We start from the raw sequence: 19,082 nt of genomic DNA on the forward strand, positions 1-19,082 counted from the left end.
TTTTTCTCTTTGACTTGAGAAATCTTATGAGAGCCTTTACAAAGACTCCAATACATTCAAACAAAAATACCGAGGGAACTTAAAAGACGTGGAAGAGTGGACCCGCTCGTAGCACTTTGTTTGCACGAGACCTGCTAAAGCGTTTCGCAGCTGTCCCCTCTATTCAACAATAAGTAAACAATAAGTAAATACTTATGTTTCGCGATGACTCTTGTTAAAAAGAGTTTATTGCCTTGAAAGATTTAACGACGACGGCTGGGTGGTTTTATAAATTATTTTTGACGCATTGTTATTCAATCGGGGAGGAGGGGAAAGGGAAGGGAATGAGAACGGAACGGTGGCGTGATGGCGTGCGGACGTGATTCCGAGGGCTCCGCGAATTCTGTCGAATTTGTTGGCATTGAATCTTCCTTACTTTCCTCAAACCAATACCTACTTTGGGACGACAAACAAAGTCTATTCAAATGGAAAGGGAGCCTTACACAACTTCAAGAGTTCTGTTTCAAAGATTTGAATTTGGAAGTTTCTACAACCGCGAGTACCTCTGAAAGGTCAAGTACTTTGAAGTCGAAGACAATCACGTTGGTTTTATTTAACAGTACCGGCACCCTTCAAGTCCAAGGTCCTGAAGCGAAAACGTTAAAAGCTAAGCTGAAAAAGCTTCTTCAGCTACCGGTTGATGACGACTCGGTTATTCTCGTAAGAGAAGAAGAAGCCAATACACCGGCATTTAACAAGAACGGCGCCAAATCAGTACAACAGGAGTTGGACTTCTTAAAAACCGAAGTTCTAAACTTATGGGCTCATGTAAAAGAGAAACCTCAAGAGGAAGATCTGAGATCCGAAAATTCTCGACTTCGGGAAGCAATTCTTTCTTTGAAGGAAGAAAATAAAAAGTTAGTCCAAGAACGCGATTCTTTAAATTTTGCATTGCAAATCGTATCTAGAGAAGCAGCTGCACAATGCCTTCCAACGAATAACACCCCTAATGAACGCACTATTGTCCCAAACTTGGGCGAGCCAACACCTTGTGCCAACAAACCTCAAGACTCCATTGTGAAATCAAAGAAGAAAAGAAAGAAATCGAAAAACAAAGGAGGTCTTAATAACACCCCAGAAGGAAAAGAATCCGAACCGACCAAAACAGATCCAAAACAACCGAAAGAGCGCACAACCCTGCTCATAGGCGATTCGATGATCTCAAGAATACCTGGAAGAGACCTGGGAAAAGCAGTGGGCCATAGGGTTATAGTCAAGCCTTTCTCGGGTGCTACGACAAAGGCCATGAATCACTATCTCAAGCCAAGTCTGGAATTTTCGCCCAAGGAAGTGATTTTACACATTGGGACTAATGATCTAAAAACCAGGGAACCAAAGGCTGTTGCCGAATCGATAGTCGACCTCGCGAGACAGATCGAGAGCACCTGCGATACTACAGTCACGCTGTCGGAGCTTGTATGCAGAAAAGATAAGCTTGACCAGGCCGTAAAAACAGCCAACAAGCATCTAGAGAAGTTCTGCCATCAAAACGGATGGAAATTAATTCATCATGAGAACATATCTTATAATGGACTCAACAAAGGTGGACTGCACTTAAACTCTAAAGGTAATGTGCAGTTTTATAATAATTTTGAATCGCACCTAGAATGAGATAATGTGCTGTCCGTCAATGCCGTGCGAAATCGATCAAGCAGCCAAAGGGGCGTAAAATCTGCCTCAATATTGCCACCTTTGCGTGGCTTTAGAATGGCCTCACTCAATATAAATCAATTAACTACACATATAGACGAACTAAGAATCCTATTAGCAAACAACGATATAGATATTATTTCTATAAACGAAACAAAACTGAACGAGAGCATTCAAGATCACGAAGTTCATATTCCGGGATACGAAATAATTCGCCGCGATAGACTTACGAAAGGCGGCGGGGGGGTATGTTTCTACGTTAAAAATTCAATCAACTTTACAGTACGATCTGATGATCATCAGATCCTCCTATCGAAATTAAACTATTATGGCATACATGGCAAATCTTTCAAATGGTTTCAGTCATACTTGGAAAACCGCACACAGAAATGTTCTGTGAACGGGTCGCTGTCCAGCAGCTGCTCATTAACTTGCGGCGTCCCCCAGGGGACCATCCTCGGTCCACTATTGTTTTTATTATATATCAACGATCTTCCAAATTGTTTATCAAATTGTGAGCCGAGGATGTATGCTGACGACACACACCTTACATATGCGGGCGGTGATCTTGAGAGTATACAGCTTTGTCTGAATGAGGACTTAACAAACGTTTTCAACTGGCTACAAGCGAATAAACTCACACTGAATATGACAAAAACCGAATTCATGCTAATAGGGTCAAGGCAGAGACTGGGTACTCTCACAGCTTCACCAACAATTAGAATGAACAGCACTCAGGTGAGCCAGGTTACTTCTACAAAATCGCTTGGTGTGATTATAGACGATAGGCTCGATTGGCATAGTCACATCGAAAAATTAACAAAAAAGATTGCCTCTGGTATCGGGTGCCTAAAGCGAGTCAGGCATCTGATCCCAGCATCGACCTTACATCTGCTTTACCAAGCTTTAGTAAAACCTCACTTTGATTACTGTGACATTGTCTGGGGTAGCTGTGGGATAACGCTACGAGATAAGCTGCAGAAATTACAGATTAGAGCAGCCCGTGTTTTGACATTTTCCAGCTATGATGCCGATGCAACTAAGCTACTTGAATTTTTAAGTTGGAAAAATCTGACAAGCCAGCAGGAAATTCATAGAGTTACCATGGTTTTCAAATGTCTGCACGGGCTAGCTCCTGAATATCTTAATTCTAAGTTTAAATGGCGTAACTCTGCTTATGACCTCAGGGACTCTGAAAATAAACTCAATGTTCCTCTACCTCGCACTAACTATTATCGAAAAAGCTTTAGCTATAGTGGAGCCACATTATGGAATAGTCTTCCATGTGATATAAGGAACACAGAGTCTCTGGGGTTATTTAAACGCAAGATCAATGCCACTCTATAACGCACGGCATTCACGGAAAACAGCTTTTAAATATTAGTTAGTGTTTTAATTTTTAAATAGTTTTAGTTAATGTAATTGCTGATGAATTGTTTCGTGCTTAAATAAAGATTATACATACAACAACACTATAAAAATACGTTTGATACAATTGAAACTTTTTTGCAGTCCTTCAGCTGATCAAACAAAAATTTGCTGACTGAGTGTTATATTAGGTAACAAAAGAGTTCGAGGTTACAAGACAAATAACTCGAGGCGTTGGCTGAATTTTAGCGTAATTTAAGAGAGGTATGTGACGAATTCGATTGTAATTATAGGAAAGAATGGCTAGTTGATGTGACGCTGAAGTGATACAGACAATTTTTTTTGTAAAAAAGCACACAAAAGGTGTTTTTACATTGGAAAGAAATATATTTTAAAATGAAAACTTTCAGTTTAATTTCATAAAAATAAAGACAAAGTAAACATATAGGAATCCGAGGAAAGTACAAGAAAAACTATCAGGTAAATATAATATGATCCAAATAAAGGGTGAGAGGGGACAGGAGACAGAAAAAATATACACACTCAATGTTTTCATGCATTCTCTTTTCCACTGTATCAGTCAAATTTAAAAAAAAAAATTTTTTTCTCTTTCAAATTCATTATTTTATAAAGAAAAAAGAGGCTTAAATGGTGTTCCACCTATCTAGGAGCGATTACAAATGTCGACTTATTGACCGAAATTTTTCTCAATTCTATTTTTTCCCAAGGTTTGGATCGAATATTAAAAAATAGCCGGCTGTTGAATAATTCTCCATTTTTTGCGTCACGAGCCAAATTTGATTCTCAACAAAAACCGCCCAAGAGATGAGCGATATATATATGTTAATTGTTAGATTTTTTCAAACGTTGCGAATGAAATACTGTGGCCGGCACAACGGAAAAAAAAATTTTGCCACAATTTTTAAAGCGTTTTCCGTTGGTTGAAAAATAAAATGCGAAAACGTAAGTGACAATCTTTTGCGAATCAGCTCGAGTTGATGAGACCTTTCCTTGCGAACTGTGCAAACTGTCAAATTAATGTCGTCAAGTTAAAAGGAAGATTGCTCAAAAAAGGAAACAAAATAGCATGCGATAAGCTGATTGTGCTAATTAGTCCATTTGTTGCATGATAAGCAAGGTGGGTACCAAATAAAAAAGAAAAAAAGCTTTGTATAGATATGGAAAAAAGCTTTCTCAGTATCCCTTGTGCAGATCTAATAAATCTTGATTGGAGGGGGAGCGGGTAGAGAGGATCAGTTCTCTCAGCTCATATTCTCTCGTAAAGGAATAAAAATTCGATGTCAAGAATACACGGTCGGTTTCAAGTGGGAAATAAAAACCTTTTTGGCGAGAAACTTTAAAAGTGGATGCGTCTTTAATCGAAAATAAGCGTTCAAACTGAACGATAGTGTCTTCAATCTGGAAAAGCGTCTTTAATTGGACTATAGTCTCAAGGAGGGAAACCTCAGCTTTCGAAACCGGATAACAGCCGTGTCTTAAATCGCAACATAGCGTCCAAAACGGAACTTTAACGCTTAAAATCGGACAGTAACTTCCATTCTAGCGGGGTACGTCGCTGAAACCAGAAACGGGGAACAGGAAATAGAGAATGGGTTTCCGGGACTCAAAGGACAGCGGTTACCCGCATAACAATTCAAAAAGACGAAGGAAAGTACTTAAAGGGTCTGTACACCAGATTTGAGCACGCAATCCTCGAATTCCGTCGTTAAATGAAAAAGGAAAAAATATGGACAATAAATGAAGTTATATTGAAGAGCTTTTAACTTGATCTAACTGTTGCGATCGAGTGTCCGAGAATCAATCGAAGGCCTTAAAACATTTGAACAATTAATTTCCGTTCTCAATCAGTGATAGAGTTCCTAACAGGTAGAATATCGATAACAAACAGTTTAAAGTAGTTTTAAAAGATAGTATTTTCAAAATCCAACCGTAGCAAAGGTTGTGAAAAATTTCTCATTTGAGAATATATAGCCGTCAGTAATAAAAAAAGCCGTTGAACCGTATTATAACTGTTCTTTAGTGCATAGAGCATTTCAAAGTCCTTTTAGCAGTCGTAGTGAGAGCTGTTACAATTTTCTCGTTAGAAGATATTCTAACAGCGAAAATGCCCGTGGATAATAAAGAAAAGCCGTATCAAAGATATAATAACTTTTTTTTTTGTTCAGTTGCTTGTTCCTAACATTGACAATAATCTGATCTGTCAATATTGAGATCGATAATAATCACAACTTGATTCAACAAGTTACTTTGGAAGCCTCCGCAAAACCATAATTAACGGAACAGTTGTTCACGCATATTACGTTTCTACAATGTAAACCAACTTATATTCCGTTGTGCATTTTGTAAAAACAGCTCAATAACCCTGCGGAGGACTTCGAAACAATCATCGAACAAATGAGGCTATGTAATGGCAGAAACTGGACGGTAAAAATAAAATATTTATCGATTAAGCAAACTTTTAGAAAAACAGTGACGATAATTTTAGTTTAGCGCCCTATGAGACGGCTTACGTTTCATCTTTAATCTTAAATAAAAATCCCAAATTAATTACATTGAACAAGTCAGTTCAACCAATTTGAGAACAGTTTTCGACCGAATACAAGATTCCTTATAATAAGCCGCTCAATTATTTACCTGGTTAAAATGTTAGTGTTAAAAAAATACTCTGCACTCTTAACCCTTTAACTCACAGATCAAATTCGTAATTCTCCTTACTGTCAACCATACAATTCTTATAATGCTAGTTCAGACATTTTAGTATTCAATCAACTAATTATCCCCAAATTGATATTTTTCTTTATTCTCGTCTCATATCTGGTTGATTTTGTATTGATATTGTAAGGAGAAATTCTGTCTTGATCAGTCATGGGAGTTAAAGGGTAAACAGGAATAAGATAGTTACGATAAAAAGTTGGAAATTACTTTAAAAATAATTTAAAAATTTCTTGCGATACAAAATTGGCACTGAACTTATCAAAAAAAAAATTAAACAATTATTATCAAGCCGAGAACTAGGAAAAAATACTTAGAGGAGTGAATGGAATGGTTCTATGTAGACTGGGTTACTAAAAGACTTGTTTATCTAACCCTAATGCTTTGTTTGATTAACGATTCACCACACAGAGCCCTCTGATATCCATTTCCCTCTTTGCAAGCTTTGACTCTCAGTTATTCTTCATCGTGTCTTCAATCCATTTGATGAGAAAGAAAACTCTGGCATAGACACCAGGCCTTCCTGGTCGTGCGCAGCCATATCCCCAGCTGGTTACACCATGTACAATGTACCTGCCATCGGGACCCTCGCAGACCATTGGACCGCCACTATCTCCCTGACAGGAGTCTTTGCCTCCCCCTGGAAGTCCTGCACACAACATAGACTCGTGTAATTCATTTCGGTAATATCCTTCACAGGTTTCTTTGGAAATTATGGGAACTTCCATTACTTGTAGCTTTTCGGGTTGCTCTCCACGTTCTTTTAAGTAGCCCCAACCGGTGATAGTGCATAATGTTCCAGGGATTGGATCAGATGAAGGTAGGCAAGCGAGATTTGTGAAGCTTGAAATAAATAAATAAATACCAAATAAATATTAGGGACTGGCAAGAGAATATAAAATATTATCTTTGAACTGATAACTATTAATCGCCGGGGGGGAGGGGAGGGGAGCGGAGAAGGGGGAAGGGGAGGGGAGGGGAGCGGAGAAGGGGGAAGGGGAGGGGAGGGAGTTGGATTATTTTTGTTTTACCACAGTTAAACTTACCAAATCTGTTAAGACTCTCTAAGTATTCCGATGTTGCCCCCTCATTGGCGGTCAAGTTTCTACAGTACCCCTTTTTTTCTTATTCCTTCTTTGTTCCCCATGGCGTCCCTGGCAACCATGTGGTACTCAAGAATCCCCCAACCTTCCTCCCCCCTGCAATAAGTAGTGACTGGTAGAATTAACCAAAAACATTTTTGCTCCATTTCTCTGTTTAAAATTGGCAAAGGGACTGGTAACCTAATGTAGGGAAACATATTAAAAGCGCGGTGGACAATTTGACAAATTGAAATAATATTATTTAACTCTCAAATTCATGTTTATTTGTGAAGATGGCCTTGGAAGTTATATGGTGTTTGATCTGAAATGGACAAAGAACTTACCTTCTTAAGATTTTTTGATTATAAGATTCATTGAGGATAACACATGGACGCGTGTAGATTTAAATGGTGGTTTGGCGTGGTCTGTTCTCTTATCGACAACAATATTCATTATCACAAAGGTCAAAATGTTGTAGACTTACGTGGCGAGGTTTTGGACTCATGATTCTTACTTTAAGTTTACCGCATTTCTTGTTTTGCAATTTCGCAAGTTACAGATTTCAATTTCGCAAATTACAGATTTCCATTTTGCAAATTACATATGGCGAGTTCACTTCGCAAAATAAAGATTTTCATTTCATTTCGTTTTGCAAAATGACAGCAAGCCCTCGCTTACGAATATCAACAGGAAAAAATGATTAAATGATGATATTCAATAAGACAATTGAGGTCAGGCGAAAAGCGGACAAACAAGAGCTCTGAGATGTTAAAGAAGTTTTACTGCGAAAATTTTTCGGAATTTTACACATGTGCTGTTCTGGTTTTTCTCAGGGCCGGAGATCCACGTAAAAAAGGAATAACGCGCCAGTGAATGGAAACTCATATATTTTGGGTCTACTTACTCGTCAAGAGTAGCGGGACTCTCAAGCTTCAGGAGGGCAACGTCATAACTCATTCTTTTTGGCTTGTTGTAAGACTCGTACGTAATAATCTTGGTCACCGTGAACTTCTGTTCACCTTGAGATGTGGAAGGTTTGTCGACTCGATAAAGTGCACCAATCCTATTAATATTAGAAAAAATATCAAAAGTAAAAAAGATCCAAATCCAATCTGATCTTTGTAAAGCTTGAAAAAAAAAAAGAGTCGAAATTAAGGCCATCATAGTGAAAGGGATGTTTACCGTGAAAATATTGTTAAGCAAACTTGCACGTGACCGGTATCTGTTAAAGGGTGGGTGTATGTCTCTTGTTAATTAATTAATTTTTTGAAGGAGAGGGAGGGGGAAGGGGAGGTGGGTAGGGGGGAGGGGAGGTGGGGAGGGGTTGGCGTTTCCGTGAAATTTGTTCGAGCTCTGTATACTGTATACCAGCTAAGCTGGGTTGTTCAAAATAAGATTAACCTTAAACCAAGGTTAGTGTGAATTTTTGATTTAGTTTTATTGCTCTGCAAAGAGATTTTTCTTTGGTGTTCTTTAACCCCTTTTTCTTCTTCATATTGAAAAGACTCAAAAAAACCTTTTGCTCTTATGCGCGCTCTTCTAAATGAGAAATTGAAGCCAAGGTTAACTTTTAATCCAAGGTAACGTTAATACCCTTTCGAACAACCCGGCCCAGAAGTATAAAATATTAAGCTTGTAAGATGTAGACCCTAGAATATATGAGGTCCTCACCGAATAATGATATTTTCAGGCTTTTCGTCCTTCACGCAGTGAGCTGCAGACAGTACCCATTGTGGACTAATCAAGGTTCCACCGCAAAACTGGTAACCGTTCTTTTGGAGAAGGGCTTGCCAAGGATAATCACCTCTTTTTGCTTCCATACCTCCGACAATCCTTGCAATAGGACCTTTACCGCAAGCACCTGTGGAAGAAGCAACAGTAGAATGACTAAGCTGACCGTCTATGATTTAAGGCAAAAAAGATTTTCATGTTAGTAAGAAAAAGGGACGCGCTTGTTAATAACCTCAGCAATTAAATTTGTAGTTGTGTGAAGAATACCAGGGTCACAATTGAGGATTTGAGCACATATTTACTCCTTTAGTTGGTATACACAAAGGAGAGATAAACCGTCCAAGGAAAAGTAAAAAGTTACGAGCTAACCAAAACAAGAGAAACAAAATGAAAAACATATTTACGCGGTAGACTCGAGAACCCTAATGCCTATAAAAAATTATCTCAAGCACTTATTTATCTAGCTATTTATTTACATCTCATGTTTTATTCAGACGTTAGCAGGAGTTAAGTTTAATCTTTTTGAGCGCAGCAAGTGTCCCCTCCTTCTACTTAGTTTTCATTATTTTTATGCGTTTCTACTTGAACTAGAAACTTGATCTGAATCATTACTGGCAGTATTTCTGGTTTCGCCTGTAATTCAGGAATATGTTGATAAAATATTACTTTTCTTTACCTGGCAGGGACGACCCAGGTACCGGAGGAGTGTTTGGTGGTGGAGGCGAAGGTTGACCGGTTGATGGTGGAGGGGTTGGCCGGCCTGTCGCTCGTGGACTGGGTCCGCAGCTATCCGCGGGCACAGACAACATACTTACAGAGAATTTTTGGCACGAAATCTCGTCAGGACGACGAATGCAAAACTTGGTGCCACCAAATTCGTAACCTATGCAAAAAGCTGATATGAGTGCCAAAAGTTAGGATTTCGAAGAAGATAGCTCTTTCAGAAGCACATTTTGGTTCGATCTATTTGCATTTTCCCCAACCCTCTCCCCTCTGCAATCACAAAAGTGTTATAAACTATTTAAAAGGCCGAGCACGGAACATAAAGCTGGAAAGGAAACATATAGCAGCATTGCCAGAAACTGGGAAGTTTTTTCAAGATAAATTGTATGTAAATTGCATCATCGGTTCTTTTTACTACACATTGTCAACGGAACGAATCTAATCAAAAGTGATCGAGTTTTAGGAGGATGAAATGATTGATATTATCATTGATATATTCAAAACTACCGTAATCAAAGGTTCAGAAAGCATTATAAGTGCTTTTGGGAAAAAAAAAAAAAAAAAAAAAAAGGAATATTAAAATAGTTCTATTGACGCCAGTACAAATCATCCTTTGAGTTATTTGAGGAGACGAGCCTCCTAAAGATATAAACAATGATGGTTTAAAAAAATCTGGAGTTATGTTAATCGTCTTACACCAATCATTAATCTTTCGATACAAAAAGACCGCAATAATACAAACGCAATGCTTAATCTTTCCCCAACCCGCACAAAGGGCATTGAGCAAAAAAATAGTGAACAAGGGTGAAATAGAACACATTACATTACTCATCAAATTGTGGTGAGGTGGAATCACTCAATCTTATGCCCGGCATACTTCAACTACTTCGATACCCGTTTCCCGAGAAACTACGGCAATGTAGTAAATTCACATCAGCTCACGTTTTAAAAATTGCGATATAAAAAATCTGAATACCTTGGTTTATAATTTGCGAGATTCCACATCAACGTAAATGCGGGGCTTAAATATCCGTTTTTTAACACAGAAAAATTCTTTATTGCAGTAAAGGCATCGTATGCTTTAATTTCAAGGTTTCGAATCATTGAAGAACTCTATTGGCAAAAATAGATCCTGCATGACGTGGTTTTTGAGCCATACGCACTCTCAAAACTATACCTTAGAGTTTCTAGGTGGCAGGAGTTTATTATGCTCGATTGAGACATATCTATTATGATAGGTTGAACTAAACAAACCTGTGATAAAGCATCTAGAAGACTTGTGAACAACTTCATCCTGGGAAGGCAGACATATAGTTTTTACTTCAGCACTCAAGGTAGCTGGTTTATGTAACTGACTCACTTGTATTGCGATGTCGCTGTGAGTGGGGATCTTGTTGTAGTGCGGATGCACGATTACACGTTTGGCACGAATATCTTCTTCAGTTCCCTCATTAACATGGCGATTATGATCTCCGAGGCGGGTCGTGTAGTAGCTACCAGGCCTGTAACAAAGTCGGCGTTAAAGAAATGAATTATTTGCGAGGATGAAATGAGTACGTAACGAAGGGTCAAACTATACAATATATTTCGGAGAAACATGTGCTCAATAATAAAGAATTTTTAGTTCTTTATTACAACTCTCGATCGAAATTAATGAAAATATTCCATGGCCTCAACAGAGTTCAAATGCGAGTTATCAAGATCCACTCTGTGCGAAATCCAAATTGTTATCGGTGGAGAAGGTGGTGCGGCTTTCTTAAGTCAATCTACTGAAGAGCTTATCACAACAGAAGCAGCATTTAATTATAATTTTGTCACACAGTTCTTCAACGTGGGTATTAAAGCGTAAGTGTCGGTCAATGGTAAGTCCTTGGAGTTTCTTACTATCCACCTGTTCTATATTTGAGTTCTCAAGATGAAGATTTAATTAACTATCGACGATCTTATTTGTAACGCGTTTCCCGGTCTCTAAGAGACATTTCGTTCTTGCAGCGTTCGTGACCATCTTGTTGGCAACCGACCACTGCGAAAGGTCATCTGGGTCTTGTTGAAGGGCTGATGTAATGTCAAGAAGTCCATCTGTCACGTCGGATGAGAAACTGAGGATGGTGTCATCCGCAAAGATATCGACGGTAGAACACTGAGCTGCTAAGAGTAGGTTGTTGATGAACGAGAGAAACATGATGGGGCCCAGTATGCTCCCTTGTGGTACTCCAGCCATTGCAGTCCTTGGGGGAGGACATCTGTCAATGACTACGTACTGTTTGCGTTCACTCAGATAGTTGCACAGTAATTCCAGTTCGTGACCACATATCCCAGAGACATTCAGTTTCATTAGAAGTAGATCATGGTCTATGAGGTCAAATGCTTTATTGTAGTCAATAAATACTAGCCCCGTTGCTCTGTTTTTGTCCAAGTCAAGGAGCAGCTGGTCGATTAGTCGATAATAAAGTCGAGGGCTCGCGTTCAGGCCCCGGTTTTTCAATGGATAGATCTCTATCCGATGAAAAGCACAGTATGTTTTGGTAACGCTTATTCTCAGATAGCGATTTATCCGTTCTTTTCTGGGCTCTGAACAGCTGGATATCCTTTGTTATTCAGCTACAAGCAACTCGAGCGGAATTTGCGAAATATTGTAATCGTGAGTTGTACTCGTCTTTTCGTGCCATATTATCAAAGTGTTTTCTCATAAACTCAGCGTCGGTGGCTAAATAACAAAAGCCTCTATTTAACGCGGAAAAAAGGCACCGATATTTGCCCCTGGACATCATCTGTTCCAAGATGCGAAAAGGTTTTCCGAGAGCCAAGCTCAAGGAAAACTATGAGGAGGTGTCACCTCCACTTCGATGAATAGTCGTTCATTATTTTCTGGCGTTTTCTCTTGTATCTTAATACTATAATGTTTCTAAGAGCTCTAGACTGATAAGCAAAAAGCTGTATAATCATAGTCAACGTCTCATATCATATAGAAAGATCTTCTTGAATAAAGGGCTCCATCATTGTCATAGACGCATAATTTTCTTACGATCACTTTAGCACGATTTATCATGTACCATTTCTGAAACTTTTTGGGGTTCAAGATTAATACACGATTTCATAAAATATCCAGCTATTTAAGTGACAAACAAACGCATCAAAAAATAAAAAGTCGGAAGGCACTAAATAGAATCATGAAGAAAAATTGCAATAAAATGGAAACAACTGTGAAACGGCGGAGTGTATATAACTTGGTTTTAATGGTTTCTTGACACTTGCATTTGATGGCAGTTAGTTCATGATAATTCAATGAAGACACTAGACACTAGGTTGAGAATCACCTTTGTTTTTTATTTTTTCCCAAAACGGAAACAATTGTGATAAATCACGCCGCAAACGTCCTAGAATTGATTAAATCGAGTTTGATTCCAAGTTATCACTGTATCATGTCTCTTCAGTGTCGCAAAAACCTAGCTTTCTGTTCAAATCACAAACTTCGTAAATGACTGCAGGTTATAACTGGCGGACGCTAAAAGAGACTGGATATTTCTCGACTTTAGGACAGTTTTTGCAGTCATTTTGTCAATATAATATGCACACTGCTTTCAAACAAGATTTGTATTTCGTACAGTGTTAAATCCAAATGATTTTGATAAAATGGCCCGAGAAACAAGCGCAATTAATGAACATTTCGTTAACGTTTTTCAGTGGAGCAGACAAAAATACGAGGTTTGTTCTATGCATGCAGCAGGTATCATCGCTACCTCGTATTTTTGTCTGCTCCACTGAAAAACGTTAACGAAATGTTCATTAATTGCGCTTGTTTCTCGGGCCATTTTATCCAAATCATTTGGATTTAACACTGTACGAAATACATATCTAACCACTGTTTCCACAATTACGTGATGTTTTCGCCGAAGGACCACGATCGAGTTTATGCCTTCCGGCTACTTTCTGCTCCAACGACGCGGAGCTAAGGCCAACTTAAAATAAACACCTTGCAAAACAGATACGTACTTTAAAAGTCCATTTGTTATCGCAAAATTCACTGAGAGTTTCCTTCCATATGCATTTCAGTTAAAACTAAATTATGGCAGGTTGGCCTTGAGCAAGGAAAGTTTTTCGCCGGTTTTTCTGCTTGGCGAAGCTTAAAAACTCATGGGTCTTCTTAAAGCTTCGCCAAGCGCAAAGGGTGTGAAAAGTTCCTGGTTTCCTGTCAAAGTAAAATTGGACGACACTGATACTACATGTCTCCTGACATTGTGTAAATGTCGACAACTTCTCTCAAACTTCATCGCTGGACTTCAAACCAGGTGTTTGTGAGTCGTTTTCCAAGAGCTTCCGAAAGCATGAATATAAAATATGGCATTCGTGGGCAATATAAAAGCGGCAGGAACTTCAAATTTCATCCGCATAAGTTTATTGCTGATCCACCCTTGTAAATGCGCGTCATAATTGCGAATGATAATCTTTCTTTGTTCTCAAACAGAGTGTATTAGACAGAAATCAAAAAGAGAACATAGGTTACTGCTCTTATCGTTCAAATCACAGCAAAGTTTCTGCTAAAGAAAGCGAAAACATCGTTCATGTCCCTCACTGAATGAGCTTCAGGATCATTCAAAGGTTTTTACGTAGCAAAGAAGTATCCATCGAAACCCTTCTTTTACGTTTTTAAAGCTCCTATCTGTTATCTGAGGTGTTGACTAGTCACAAAACAGAAACGTTTACGGCGACACTTACTTTGGATTATGTCTTGTCCATTGAATGGATGGATACGGTTGGCTTCTTCCACAATCAATCAAAAGCGAAAGAATTACACAAGCTCCCTGGATTAGGCTAACGATTCCCATGTTTCACTTTCCAAACACTCGCAGAAACAGGTCCTAACTTGTTCTGTTGTTAATGAGCGAGTAACTTACTTACACAGCCTTGCAAAGAAGCATGCAAGTCTAGTCCACCTTCAGGGCTTTAGATTTCACGTGTAGTGTCACGTGACTTTCGATGTAGCTCAACTCAGATTTATAAAAGTTAAAATAACGACTTAAATATAATATAGATTCTATGTTTAAAAGAAATCTAGTGGTGTTAACAATTATAATAAAACCTTAATACACTTCCTATAGCTATGATACAGCTCAAGCTGTGGCAGAAATGTTCCCTCCACCTAAGAAGTACACTGCCTTGGGAAGAAAGCCAGTACAGGTTGACAGAGCACAGCTGTATGAAGAACTTAAACAATATGGAAGGTTTAGAGGTCTTTGCTGGCTGCTCAGCCCAGAGCCACCTGCTTTTAACGAACTAACAATTCCAACAATAGAGGATATAATATTTTCAGAAGAGTTTCTCCAAACCAGAGGGTTTCAACAACAACTGGACTGTTTAGTTCGACGATCCAGAATACTTGAAGAAGATATATTGAAAATCAGTAGGATCACTGTTTGCCAGCGTGACAAGCTGCCTGGCATTTGGCAAGGAGGGACCGTCTTACTGCCAGCAACTTTGGTAGTGTTCTGAAGCCAAACGAGTTACTCCCTCACTTCTGAAAGGCCTTCTTGGAGAATACGACCTCTAAAGAGTGAAAGCAGTACAATGGGGAGTTAACAATGAAGAGGAAGCTATCAAGGCCTTCACCTTGAAGACAGGAAAAACAGTTAAAGAAACTGGAATCTGGTTTCATTCCTCTGGTATTCTTGGTGCTTCCCCTGATGGGATTGTTGACCATGAAACTGCTCTTGAGGCCAAGTGCCCATACACTGAAAGAAACCTAACCATAGATGAGGCTGTACAATCTTCAGCAACATTTTGCCTTGATAAATCTGACAGTAGAGAGTATGTATCGAAGAAGGAGCATGTTTACTGGCACCAGGTCTAGGGAGAAATGTATTTTTCTCAGCGAAAATTTTGTTTTTTTGTTGTGTGGACCACAAAGGATGTAGCTGTTTTAAAAATAAAAAGGATGAATCTTGGGCAGCAAACATCCCACTTTGAACAAAATTTTATTTTAAGTATATTTTCCCCAAAATAGTTGCAGGAGAATTGTAGAGTAATATTAATAATTGATTTTAATTAAATTGTTAAGGTTGGGACATATTTCAATGGTGATTTGTCTGGTGTAGAAGGCTTTTCATGCCACTGGGGGTTTCATTAACATTTTCAACAGGAGGGCAACTGGTTTTTACAGGACTACAAAGCTTTTTGACCTGAACTTCTTTATAAGATAAACTTTGCTCAAGATTGTCAAACCAGGCTATCAAATTCTCCTCGCAGTCGGTCAATTTGCCTTGTCCTCGACCCCCTATGAAACCCCTGCCTGGCCTGCTCCTCCCCTTAATTTTTTCTCAAGAACTTTCTATGGGTTTGGCTGTGATTCCCAATAATATATAATATATTATTTTTGATAAATTGTTGATTCCATGAAATAGTATAATTTTTGATCATTGGATGAAAGGGAATGACTAAATTATTAAATGCCAAATGAATATCATCAAATTGTTTTTGTTTTGGGCAGACTCCAGTATTATTTTAAGTGGAGGTCAGTTTGCCCTGTAAATTTGACAAAAATTCAACTTTAATGTTAAGATTGTGAAAAGTGCAGGACTGTAGGCTAGAGTTTTTCTTTTGTCACGTAATTTACTACTAAAATATTTGCTGAAGAGATTTTAGGAAAGGCTAGCCTTAACTCCTTGCAATATATTTAAGCTACAATTCCTCAAACCCATATATATATTTCCTTAAAAATTTTTATTATCCAGCCCACCTAGTAGTGTTCAAAACAATATTATTATTCAAAAACCATATCTTCACAACCTTCTTTGATTAAAGGAAACTGCAAATTGACAAGTGCAGCACACAATTGCAAAAGAATGTCAGCATAACAGCGCAAATAAGATGGAATAAAACTGAAAATTCTAAAGTCTTTCAGTCTAGCATTGGCTCTCTCTATATGGATGCAGCATTTGGCTACAGCCTTGGTTGCCTTTGCCTCACTTTCTGTGAATGTTCCACTGTTCAGGAAAGGTGGAATGTCAACAGAGACACCATTGGGTAGAATATCCTGGATAAGAAAGCCCTTGTCAGCCAGGATCATGTCACCAGCACTGAAATGATTTACCAGACCAGACTGCTGAACAATATAGCCTTGTCTGAAATGGATCCTGGATATAAATTACTGACATAATTAAGTGATGACAGCATTTAATGCAACACCAATAATCACCTTGAAAGAGTTCATTCCTCTGTAGGATGAGTATGTGGCATTTTGTTGGCTCATCAATCCAGGAGCAGCCACTTCTATGTCAGTACAGTCTATAATAATCCTGCATGAGCCAAATTGACTGAATGAGGATGGTGCAGAAAGTTTGTTTTTTCTTCTAGAGGGAATGGTTGTCATTAAGTCATCAAACAAAATGCAATGCAAAACATGAATAAAAGTTGTAACAATGTTTGAAATAGTAGACACACTACAGTGAAACAATTGAGCTTGGTGAAGGTTTGAATAGTTCTGTCTAAGTTTCATTAAATTGATAAAAATCTGATCATCAAAATTAATTGACTCCACTTTCCAGCCAGAAAAATAATTAATGTCATCTTTGAATCTAAGTGCATGTTTTACGACAATGTTAAATACTTCTTTTGTTGGAAGGCCTGCCTCCATTCTAACAACATCATCACTGAGTTCTGCTACGCTGTAGCGTTTGTTTTGTACTCTTCTTTGGCTTGACATTCTTTGAGCTCCCTATTAGCTAGCTCCAGTTTGGCTTCCAGTATAATCTCGTGTGTTGTTCTCGGATTTATTTCATGCCCTTTCTCTTGGGATGACTGCTCATTCCTTCTGGCATTTTCAATAACTTCCTGCAAGGACTGCTGCTCTGGTTCTGACCCCCTCCCCGCGAATTCAACGCGTCTTGAGAAAACATTTCAAAATGGCGGCCAAGATGACGGACATCGATGTTTCGGGAACTCTGTCGCTTTCTTGTATTCTGAGGCTCGTTTGTGTTAGAAGTCTGGAAATCACTTTGGAAGAACATGGAGGTAAGAAATTGTTTTATCACTGCTTCCTTTTTAACGTTTTTTAAAGGTGTTGCTTGTATCTGTTTTGCATCCTGCGATTGTCAGTTCAGTGTGAGTTCAGACCAGATCATTTTAGGCTTTATGCGTTTTTTAACATCGTCGAGTAGGTATTAATTTAGTTCCACACTTTTTTAATTCAATATGTTTGGGGCGAAGCGTGTGAAACTGAAACCGTTTTGAAAAATTTTAAATTCTCCTTGAAGATGCAACTGTGTTGTTAGAGAATCTTTCTTTTGATCAGCGTAACCTGTATTAAGTTCCAACTTACAAACGTTGAGAGAAAGGGACATTAGTCAGGGAAAAAGCATTTATTAGCTTAAGTTTAAATCATATATCATAAAGGAATTTATGATTTTGTTCTAAAAAAAGAATTCAGGTGAATGACTTTGCCTTATTGTTAAAAGTCCTAAATGGAAAGTTAACCATGAGAACTAATAATTAGACAAAAATTATTTAAAAGTTCTTTCATGTTTTAGTGAGACTCATCTTCTAGTGGGTAGCATTACAGACCTAGTTCATGAGACAAGGTATAAAAGCTCTGTAGTTTTGCTTGTACATATACATTGTGTATAATTTTCTGCTTAGCAATTAATTGTTACTTACACATGCAACAAAGATTTCCAGTGAGGAAATGGCTGGTATACATTATAAATGAATTATATTGTTCATCATTGAAATGTTGCTTCACCATTCAATTTCGCACACTTGAACAAAATGCTATAACAAAATGACACAAGAATTTAGGATAGGCTACATGGTTCTTCAGTTTAAATATAGTCATGGTTTTCTCCCTCCTTGCACTACTCAAAAAGAATACAACTATTCTTTACTTTTCTTCAAGGTTGTCATTTAAGAGGGCCTTATTTCTGCAATACAGTAAGTAGTTTCAAATCACTTGAGCAGAAGATCTAATTTGCTCAACATCATTCATTATGCACTTGGCAAATGTTATATTTTGAGCAAATTTTGTTCAGTGAATCCTTTAGAAGCTAAATAAATTTATGATTTACAGATTGCTGTACAAAATTGAATATAGGAAATAAATTTAATAAATCATGTTGTTGCTGTTCTTTTTTAAATTCCTACCGTGCAACATTGCCTTCAATTATGTTCCAGACCTACATACATGTAGGATACTCGTAAGTACTAAAACAAGGAACGACCTAAAACCACCTAAAACCACCTACAACCATCAACAACCACCTCAAAGATTTCAACAACCACCTACAACCACCTCAAAAACATCTACAACCACTCGCAAACTATCTAAAACCATCTAAAACAAGGCATAAATGTCTAAAATAAGGCGAAACGACAACATGTCACGTACACGAAATACGAGAATCGAACAAAACCTCTACCTCACCTCACCTCAGCAAACGACTTAAAACTTTACAAAATGAACTAATAAGTTACAAAAAATAATACCTTGGGAATTGTTGTGTATTCCGAATAAAAGGGCAGGAACACAGTAACTAGATCAAGATGGCGGAAGAACTATATTTAATCTGAACAGAAAACCTCGTGTACAATACTAAATATGGAAAACAGGTCTCGTGACACTAGCTTCTACGTAGAACAGGGAAACCAAAATTAGGAAAAATCTAACAATTTCCTCCCTTTTAAGACTCAATAGTACACTAATGAAAAGAAAGAATAAAACAAAATCCAAGAAACAAATTTCAAAGTATCTTAGATAACGTGTTGGTA

At 38.1% G+C, this 19,082-nt stretch overlaps 1 protein-coding gene and 2 pseudogenes across 1 annotated transcript; 2 read left to right on the top strand and 1 right to left on the bottom strand.

The window, feature by feature from the left end:
• The first annotated feature begins 333 nt into the window (after window positions 1-333).
• On the top strand, window positions 334-1,793 carry LOC149049544 (uncharacterized). The gene has a single exon (XM_089197032.1). It carries the CDS (start codon window positions 346-348, stop codon window positions 1,648-1,650), a length of 1,305 nt encoding a protein of 434 aa, XP_089053158.1. The 5' UTR covers window positions 334-345; the 3' UTR covers window positions 1,651-1,793.
• Window positions 1,794-14,453: 12,660 nt separating this feature from the next.
• LOC149049545 (uncharacterized) lies at window positions 14,454-15,389 on the top strand (annotated as a pseudogene).
• A 644-nt stretch (window positions 15,390-16,033) lies between these two features.
• On the bottom strand, window positions 16,034-17,936 carry LOC149049546 (uncharacterized; annotated as a pseudogene).
• Between the last annotated feature and the right edge of the window lie 1,146 nt (window positions 17,937-19,082).

This window comes from Pocillopora damicornis, chromosome 2, assembly GCF_964200805.1.
Source record: "Pocillopora damicornis chromosome 2, jaPocDami1.2, whole genome shotgun sequence".
NCBI lineage: Eukaryota > Metazoa > Cnidaria > Anthozoa > Scleractinia > Pocilloporidae > Pocillopora > Pocillopora damicornis.